General features: G+C 42.7%; 1 protein-coding gene across 1 annotated transcript in view; it reads right to left on the reverse strand.

Moving 5' to 3' along the window:
• Window positions 1-1,010: 1,010 nt before the first annotated feature.
• The window catches only part of ATL3 (atlastin GTPase 3), a 56,229-nt gene continuing 46,982 nt past the window's right edge, over window positions 1,011-10,257 (reverse strand). The window contains exons 9-13 of the mRNA XM_003798578.3: window positions 5,701-5,828; window positions 5,030-5,086; window positions 4,137-4,208; window positions 2,971-3,402; window positions 1,011-1,259 (exon numbers count right to left, since the gene is read on the reverse strand). Of these exons, the coding sequence (XP_003798626.1) occupies window positions 1,173-1,259; window positions 2,971-3,402; window positions 4,137-4,208; window positions 5,030-5,086; window positions 5,701-5,828 (776 nt within the window). The 3' untranslated portion in view covers window positions 1,011-1,172. The remainder of the gene's footprint in view (window positions 1,260-2,970; window positions 3,403-4,136; window positions 4,209-5,029; window positions 5,087-5,700; window positions 5,829-10,257) is intronic.

Below are 10,257 nucleotides of genomic sequence, written 5' to 3' on the forward strand. Positions count from 1 at the left end.
AATATTGTTTATATTTGCATAGGACTTTGGTTTTTACCATGTAAAAGCTATTTTAAAGCTAGCAGACTAATCAAAAATGAAGTTAAATAAGACTCACTAAATAAAACTGGTAATTTCAGTTTCATTATTAGAACACTGGACAGTGCATAGGAGTATGCAAATTAACTTTAGAAATGGACCTTATATCATGTTATTTAATTATTAATTATTGTTAAGCCACATGAAATAAGACATCAATCAAAGGCAGTAATATTTGGTAATATCTTTCCTCTAATTCTTAATAAAGTTCTGTTCTTGGGCTGACTCTCAAGAACAGAGCCTCTCAAGTGACAACTGTGAGTAAGAGTTATATAGAACAACTACATACATATAAAATCTACAGTGAACCTGACCAAGGCACAAGTTCAAATGACTTATCGGTAGTCACGTGATTCCTTTGAATGCAGCTTTTTTCTTACAATATCTAGTTCATTCCTTTTATTATTCAAGGAATATATTCTTCTCTTTCTAGAAAGAAGCTTTAAGAAAAAAAATAGAGCATGTTACAACAAAACTGTCAGCCTGTTGGATGAAAAACTTTACATTTAGAATGAATAGGGTATATTTAAATATAATTAATTTTCCTACTCTATATGGCAAACAGTATTATGTAATATTATAAATAAGATTTTTAAAGTGTAATGGCATCATTTTTAGTTATTCTTTAGTTCTGAAGTTTTTCCAAGTTTTGTAAACTTTTATGAAAGGAAATTTTTCTAAAAAGAGTAAAGGACTAAGAAGTTTCACCCCAAAAGGCACCTTTCATGAAGTCATCCTTCATGCCCCACTGTGTCTGCAGAACCATGGATTCAACCTTAAAGGCACTAATGGCACATAGAGGACTGAAAAGCAGCATTTCCATTTTTTGCCTTTAGCTTTCTCCCCCAGAAAGTGCACAAAGCAAAAGCAATGAGAAAATAAACACAGGCTTGGATCTACAATAGCAAGGAAAAGAAGTGTTTCCAACAAACATGGAAGTGTGTTTAAGAATCTGAAACCACAGGAGAGGTCAGTTCATTTATTATGATGCCACATTTCAGCTCTTCCTGGATGGTCTCAGATCTGCCATTTCTGTGGCCACAGCAAAAACCCAGAAATCAGTCGGATTCTTGTTGGATCCTCATGTTGAGATGCTATTGAGGTTTTTTATCCACAGGTAGTCTTCCAACAGCTGATTCTCTCATACCAGCCTGAGTGGAATTGCCAATATGAGAAGAAGCCTGCAAAAGTCCATTAATTCGACAGTTAATAAAATACAACAGAGAGTAAGTCCTTGGCGATAAACTTTCTTTCTTTTTTTTTTTTTTTTTGAGACAGAGCCTCAAGCTATCCCCCTGGGTAGAGTGCCATGGCATTACAGCTCACAGCAACCTCCAACTTCTGGGCTCAAGCGAGTCTCCTGCCTCCGCCTCCCAAGTAGCTGGGACTACAGGCGCCCGCCACAACGCCCGGCTATTTTTTGGTTGCAGCCGTCATTGTTGTTTGGCGGGTCAGGCTGGGGATTCAAACCCGCCACCTTAGGTGTACGTGGCTGGCGCCTTAGCCGGTTGAGCTATAGGCGCTGAGCCCGCGATAAACTTTCAAATGCCACTCTCCATCATCAGTATGTCACAGAAAGTAGGGGAACAAAACTGCCAAGGTGAAGAGAGGCTGTGGCAGCAGCCAACACCTAAGACTCTCAGCTGAATGTCTGCTCTGCCATCTTCACAAGCTGCTTAACCTAACTCATCTGTTCACATTACTCAGAAAAAAAGTCATCTCAAACATCCATAAAACTGAAGATCATGTCAATGTCGAAAAGCCACAGGCTTACTGGAAGATTTTAAATGAAGGCAAAGCCATTCATTTTCTAACCCAAAAGGACTCAAAACTGTTCAGTTTGTATTTTTCTCTGAGCTCTTCATTTTCTTCTTTTTTTACATTTTTTGGCCTGGGCTGGGTTTGAACCCACCACCCCTGGTATATGGGGCTGGTGCCCTAGTCCTTGAGCCACAGGCACTACCCCATTTTCTTCCTTTTTTTTTTTTTTTTGAGACAGAGTTTCACTATGTTGCCCTCATTAGAGTTCTATGACATCACAGCTCACAGCAACCTCCAACTCCTGGGCTTAGGTGATTCTCTTATCTCAGCCTCCCAAGCTGGGACTACAGGCACCTGCCACTACAGGCACCTGCCACAACAGCCAGCTATTTTTTTGTTGTTGCAGTTTGGCTGGGGCTGGGTTCAAACCCACCACCCTTGGTATATGGGACCAGCACTCTACTCACTGAGCCACAGGCACCACTCAAAACTCTTCATTTTCAATGAAGCAAATTAACCTATGGGGTTCAGGAAATTTGACACATAGAAATGGTATCTGGGCTCGGCACCTGTAGCTCAAGTGGCTAAGGCTCTAGCCACATACACCTAAGGTGGCGGGTTCAAATCCAGGCCGGGCCGCCAAAACAACGACAACTGCAACCAAAAAATAGCTGGGTGTTGTAGCAGGTGCCTGTGGTCCCAGCTACTTGGGAGGCTGAGGCAGGAGACTCGCTTGAGCCCAGGAGTTGGAGGCTGCTGTGAGCTGTGATGCCACAGGCACGCTACCCAGGGGGGATAGCTTGAGGCTCTGTCTCAAAAAAAAGAAAAAAGAAAAAAAGAAATGGTATCTGAAGAGTATGTAATTATAAGTTGCCCATGAGAAACAAAAATATGTCTCAATTGGAACTTTTTTTTCATCTAAGGGCCATTTTTAGGTATAGACACAAAATACTAGGAATAAATATTATTATCCTAAAACTGGATAATAAAATTTAAAGCTTATCAATAAACAATGGGCAAGGAAAGTTTCTCAAGTGTTCTTTCACTGTGAAATTCTAAACAGATACTTTACAACAGAAGCACAAATATCTGCCCTTTATCAAATCTCAGCTCCTCAGGGACACCACTTACCTGCTCCAATACATATGCTGCACCAAAATCAATAGCTCCGCCCAGCTCAGGATATTGACCAGAATACTTGATGTACCCCCAGGTAAGAAGTGCTATTAACAGCAGTCCAACCATACAGTTGAACAGCTGCGCCACAACCTGCAGCCCAACAAAGCCAGTGAGGCCTGAGGCTATGTACAAAGCCACAATGCCTGTAAACAGCACAGCAGGCGTTCGGAAGGTGCTGAAGACATTCTTGCTACCATTATGCTTGCAAAAGTTTTCGTACAGTTCCTTGATTTCCTCCTCCAACTCCTGCTGGTAACGAAAACTGAAATCCTTCCCACCCATCTTCTTTGTCTTCTTAAAATGGTCCAGAGCAAGTTGTTTGAATTCACAGTGCTTCTCCTCTAAAATGTCTGGAGACAAGTAAGGTTTCTCTCCCCCACAAACCTAAAAAGAGCAAAGACACAGTATGTTGAAAATCCCTTCAAAAACAAGTGCCAAATAAAACAAATGAAAGGACAACGAAAAGGTTAGAATGTTGGGCAGTGCCTGCGGCTCAAAGGAGTAGGCCCCTGGCCCCATATGCTAGAGATGGTGGGTTCTAACCCAGACCCAGCCAAAAACTGCAAAAAAAAAAAAAAAAAGGTTAGAATGTTTTAAGATATTAGAAGTTGACTTTAAAAAGATAACTAAGACCCAGCCAGTGAGGTAGCTCATATGTGTAATCCCTGTACTCTGGGAGGCTGAGCTCCTAGCCTGCTTCAGCTCAGGAATTTGAGACCACACTGAGCAAGAGCAAGACTCCATCTCTACTAAAAATGGAAAAACTAGCTGGGTGGAGTGGTGCATGCCTATGGTCCCAGCTATTTGGGAGGCTGAGACTAGAGGATCACTTGAGCATAAGAGTCTGAAGTTACAGTGAGTTATGATGGTACCACTCTACACTAGCCTGGGCAACAGAGTAAGGGCCCTCTTAAAAAGAGGAAGAAAAGGAAAAGAAAGGAAAAGAAAAGAAGAGAGAAGAAGTAATAATTAGAAGACCCCGATTATCAGGACACCTGATTATAGCTTTGTTGCCTCATCATCTTAAGATACATTAAGAAAGATCAAGTTGGGCTCTTAAAGACAGCAACAATGCCCAGGTTATAGATATTTCAGAATAAAACATATGCACCACATACCTCCTCCATGTTGTTATAATAAATGTCCTTGGCAGAGGCTGCAGCTGCTAAATTGTTGGCTTCAGCGGTGGCCTTTTAAGAAAGGAAAGTGTGAACTATAAACTCTTCCTCTTTTAATATTCTTTCTACAAATAACCCAATTTAAAAACTCTCACCATATTCTCCATTCTTTGTTTTTATTAACTTTCTGCTAATTTTTAGGTTTTCATACAGTTCAACTGATGAAATAAAATATACCTTTTCTGCCAAATTTTCTACCAAAAAATCTGTTTTATAGATAAAAATCATTAGTATAAATTAAACCTCCAAAAATCAAGGAAAATTTAACTCTCTTTGCTTTAATGTAGAAATAGATGTGAGTCAAAAAAGAAGGGAAAAAAAGTATCTTTACCATGTCAATGCCAGGCTCTAGCTCCCTTTATGAAAATGTTTCGCTACTAAAGAAATCAACATTTGGTAACAAATGGCCTTATATTCAGCATTTGAAAGTTAGAAATTATAAGTTTTAACCAAATGACACTTTTCTAGTTGAAAATAAGAAAACCCAATTAGTGAACAGTAAATAGATAACAATAGTTCAGGACATGACAGGAAATTACTTATCTAACCTAGTGGGTATGTTTTACCTGGCTGTAATAAAAGTGTTTTCCAAAGTGAGTTTGATGGGAAGATCAGGCCCAATGTGGAGAGGCCATTCTGTTTTAACTGTACTACCATGAATACAAATAAGAAACTAGAGGGCAGCCACGCTGCTGCAAGGCATGCCAAAAATCAACAGACCTCCATGATGAGAAAGGAGAGCAACTGTGTTCTCTTTTTAAAGGACTCTATTTATTGTATATGCAACTCAAGTGGTTAAAGGACAGCATTCAGTATGTCAAAGAATTGCTTACCTGAAGCATCGACTTGGGGTGAGGCAGATCTTCTCCTTGGTAAATTTTAATATATGCCTTAAAAGATAAAAATAAGAACTGATTATGATATCATTCTGTCATACATATTCATACTTTTTTAGAAACAATGACCATACAACTTTATTTTCCTAAAGACCTAGATCAACAACCAGGAATTAGCAAAAACACAACACACCTGTGAGTGTATGTTAGCGTTTTTAGTTAACTAAAAATGTTCTCAAGCAGCACAAGCCTAGGAAGACTAGGGTCCCATCCGACACCCCATGCACACTGGCCTCACCACTACCTGGGCAGAGTGACCATCCGCCTTGAGGTAGTCGTGTCACATCTAGGTGCGATCTCCTCCTACACACAGCAACTTCCTAACCACCTCCTGTCCACACCATCGTCCTCCAGGAACAATCTTCCTTTAGCCACAGTAATTTACTCTTCTAAGAGAGTGCAAAGAACATCCATTTGGTTCTTAGACTGATAGCGCCACCCAGTGGCCCACACTTGGAAGGACACTGAGGTCTCTGAAAATGCCTTTTACCATCTCCCCCAGAAAACTTTCCCCCTAAGTTTCAAAATACTGAAATTCCAGTTGGTTTACAACCTAGGTTGGCTTTACCAAAAATCAAATATTTTTAATAATTAAAGCTAATATTTACCTTAAAATACTCCAATAGTCCCCGACAGGTGACTTTTGAGCCATTGATCTCCTTTTCCATTAACTTAGAAGGGTTTAACACATATGGTATCAGAGCCTGTAACTGCTCTTTGAATTCACCAGCAATATCTGTTCACAGGACCATGAAGAAGGAAACAATAAGCCACATAACCTTATTCAATCAAGATGAACATAAAACACAATCATTACAGTCTATTTAATAATTTTAACATCTGTTAGCTGGAAGCAGAAGGAGGCAGCACCATACTGTATGTATGTTTTGACACTTTCTGGCTGTGACCAGGTTACTGACAGAGCTCCACCCTGATGCACCTTCATCTGTCTCCTTCCCCTCTGCAGCACAGAGTCCTCTCTCATTAAGAATGGAACACTGGGGGTGGCACCTGTGGCTCAAAGGAGTGGGGTGTTGGCCCCATATGCCAGAGGTGGCAGGTTCAGGCCTGGCCCTGGCCAAAAACTGCAAACAAAACAAAACAAACAAACAAACAAAAAAAGAATGGAACACTGGGTTCGGCGCCAGGGGCTCAAGTGGCTAAGGCGCCAGCCACATACACCTAAGGTGGCGGGTTCAAATCCAGCCCCGGTCCGCCAAACAACAATGATGGCTGCAACCAAAAAAAAAAATAGCCAGGCCTTGTGGCTACTTGGGAGGTGGAGGCAGGGGACTCGCTATTGAGCCCAGGAGTTGGAGGTTGCCGTGAGCTATGATGCTACAGCACTCTACCCAGGGTGACAGCTTGAGGCTTTGCCTCAAAAAAAAAAAAAAAAAAAAAGAATGGAACACTGGTAGCACCTGTGGCTCAGTGGGTAGGGCGCTGGCCCCACATACCAAGGGTGGCGGGTTCGAACCCGACCCTGGCCAAACTGCAACAAAAAATAGCCAGGCATTCTGGTGGGTGCCTATAGTCCCAGCTACTCAGGAGGCTGAGGCAAGATAATCGCCTAAGCTCAGGAGTTAGAGATTGCTGTGAACTGTGACGCTGCACCACTCTGCTGAGAGCGACAAAGTAAGACTCTGTCTCAAAAAAAAACGAATAGAACACACAGACTATCTTTTTTTTTTTTTTTTGAGACGGAGCCTCAAGCTGTCCCCCTGGGTAGAGTGCCATGGCATCACAGCTCACAGCAACCTCCAACTCCTGGGCTCAAGCCAGTCTCCTGCCTCAGCCTCCCAAGTAGCTGGGACTACAGGCGCCCACCACAACGCTTGGCCATTTTTTGGTTGCAGCCATCATTGCTGTTTGGCGGGCCCGGGCTGGGGATTCGAACCCGCCACCTTAGGTGTATGTGGCTGGCGCCTTAGCCGCTTGAGCCACAGGTGCCGAGCCACACACAGACTATCTTATCCTGGTTTTTCTTCTGGGATATTCGATCTCTCTAGCCTTTCAAGAAATTTAACTTTTTAAGGAACTTCATAAACAAGGTCTTCAACAAATCCATTACCAATCCCTCAATTTGTCTCAGGCCTTTGTCATAACCTCACACTACCCCTTAAAATCAATAAAATCAAGTCACTATTTGAGTGTTAAGTTTTTGTTTTTTTAGAGACATAGTCTCACTTTATTGCCCTAGGTAGAGTACCATGGCATCACACAGCTCACAGCAACCTCCAACTCCTAGGTTTAGGCAATTCTCTTGCCTTAGCCGCCCAAGTAGCTGGGACACAACAGGTGCCCGCCACAACACCTGGCTATTTCTTTGTTGCAGTTTGGCCAAGGTTGGGTTTGAACATGCCACCCTTGGTATATGGGGCTGGCACCCTACTCACCCAGCCATAGGCGCTACCCATGTGTTAGGTTTTTTCTTTTTTTTTTTTGAGACAGAGCCTCAAGCTGTCCCCCTGGGTAGAGCGCCGTGACATCACAGCTCACAGCAACCTTCAACTCCTGGGCTCAAGCGAGTCTCCTGCCTCAGCCTCCTAAGTAGCTGGGACCATAGGCGCCCGCCACAACACCCAGCTGTTTTTTGGTTGCAGCTGTCGTTGTTTTGGTGGCCCGGGCTGGATTCGAACCCACCACCGTAGATGTATGTGGCTGGCACCTTAGCCACTTGAGCCAAAAGTGCTACCCACGTGTTAGGTTTTTCACATTAAAAGAAGTGGCCGGGTGCAGTGGCTTACGCCTGTAATTAGCACTCTGGGAGATTGAGGCGGGTGGATTGTCTGAGCTCACAGGTTCAAGACCAACCTGAGTAATAGTGAGACCCCCAACTCTACTAAAAATAGAAAAACTGAAGCAAGAGGATTGCTTGAGCCCAAGAATTTGAGATTGTAGTGAGCTATGATGCCCGCACACTCTACCCAGGGCAACAGTTTGAGACTCTGCCTCAAAACAAAAAATAAACAAACAAACAAAAAAACAGAAGGACGGCGCCTGTGGCTCAAAGGAATAGGGCACTGGCCCCATATGCCCAAGGTGGTGGGTTCAAACCCAGCCCTGGCCAAAAAAAAAAAAAAAACCCAGAAATAGAAGCACCTGTACTTTGTGATAATTATTTTTTATAATATCCTCAGAGTGAGGATATTAAAGTGAATATCCTTTTCACTTTAAGATGAAAAGGCCACTAACTCAGAAAATGTGAGTTTCTCTGCAGCCTCTACAAGGTTTCCACAGAGAGTTCAGGAGAGCCATTAAACAGAATTCTTTTTACAAAGTAAGAATTAGGTGGTGCAACTATGAAGATACAGGAGAATTAAATACAAAGACTCATCAGAGTCTAATGTTGTCCTGGGTTTCCAAGCATAAACTGAAAAGAAAGTGGGTAGATGGCTTGGCGTGGGTAGCACAGTGGTTACAGAGCCAGCCACATACACAAGGCTGGTGGGTTTGAACCCAGCCTGGGCCAGCTATGCAACAATGACAACTGCAACAGAAAAACAGCCAGGCATTGTGGCGGGCACCTGTAGTCCCATATACTTGGGAAGCTGAAGCAAGAGAATAGCTTAGGCCCAAGAGTTTGAGGTTGCTAAGAGCTATGAAGCTATGGCACTCTATCCAGGGCGAAAGCTTGAGACTCTGTCTCAGAAGAATAGAATAGAATAATATTGTAGTTAACAGATGAAAATAACGTGCCATTGGATAACCGAGTAGAATGGCTTTTCTAGCCTAAGCCCAATAGCTGGAGGTTGCTGTGATGCCTCCAATGGCAACAAAGTGAGACTGTCTCAAAATAAATAAATAAATAAATAAATAAAGGGTCTCCCATGCTTTCTCCCCAGTCTGGAGTGCAGCCTCAAACTCCTGGACTCAAGCTATCCTCCTGCCTCAGCCTCCTGACTAAAGTATGCACCACCTCACTCAGCTCATTTCTTTTTAATTATTTTTAGATAGGACCTTGCTACATTGAACAGGCTGGTCTCAAACTCCTTAAGTGATCCTCTTACCTCAGCCTCCCAAAGTGCTAGCATTACAAGTGTAAGCCACCAAGCCAGGCCAAACTACTTTTTAGGTAAAAGGTTCTAGTTCCAGTGCTTTCTGAAGTAGATTTCTCTCTCAAAGCCAAGCCCTATCCTTAGATTTTAAAATTTTAAATAATGCATTTTAGGCTCGGCACCCATAGCACAGTGGTTACGGCACCAGCCACATATACCAGGGCTGGTGGGGTTGAACCCGGCCCAGGCCTGCTAAACAATGATGACAACAAAAAATAGCTGGGTGTTGTGGCAGGCGCCTGTACTCCCAGCTACTGGAGGCTGAGGCAAGAGAATCACTTAAGCCCAAGAGTTTGAGGTTGCTGTGAGCTGTGACACCACAGCACTCTACCAAGGGTGACATAGTGAGACCCTGTCTCAAAACACAGCCTCATGTTAAATAAATAAATAAAACATTTTCTATTTAACATGAGGCTATGAAAACCTTCCACTTAGAAAGGCACATCTCCCTAACAACCAACCAGGACGTATCCTCTAAATGACTTCCCCCATATAACAGAAGTACTACTATTTTAGCACAGTATTACTTCTAGGCAACAAGAATCCAGATATGGGTCTATGCCCCAGCATTTACTAGCTTAGTACTTTGAGTAAATTACATAACCTCCTTCCTTTCCTTAACTATTTTTGCCAGTTTCCTCATCTGTACAATAAAGGGAATAATATCTACTTCACGGAATTACTGGCAGCCTAAGTATGAAAGTACCTGGCATAGTGATGCAAACTCAGCTGGGCCTCTAAAAATAGCAACTAGTATAACTACCACTTTACCAAGAATCTGAGAAGCTCAGATAAGCTTATAAACAAAAGTACTCAGTTTAACACATGTAAGGTACAGCCATTACATGACTCAAGGCTTCAAGAGTAAGGAAGAAAAATAAGATAATGGAGCCCAAGAGTCCCTACTCTGATTCCTCTCACCTACTTTCTAGTCAGCCCTTCCTCACAAAGGCATATGACCCAGCATCAGCTTTTACTATAATTACAAATAAGATGAAAATAATAGCTCTGGCTCGGCGCCTGTGGCTCAGGCAGCTAAGGCGCCAGCCACATACACCTAAGGTGGCGGGTTCGGATCCCCAGCCCGGACCCGCCAAACAACAATGA

Source organism: Otolemur garnettii, unplaced genomic scaffold (assembly GCF_000181295.1).
Source record: "Otolemur garnettii isolate 467f Iridium unplaced genomic scaffold, OtoGar3 scaffold00140, whole genome shotgun sequence".
NCBI classification, from domain to species: domain Eukaryota; kingdom Metazoa; phylum Chordata; class Mammalia; order Primates; family Galagidae; genus Otolemur; species Otolemur garnettii.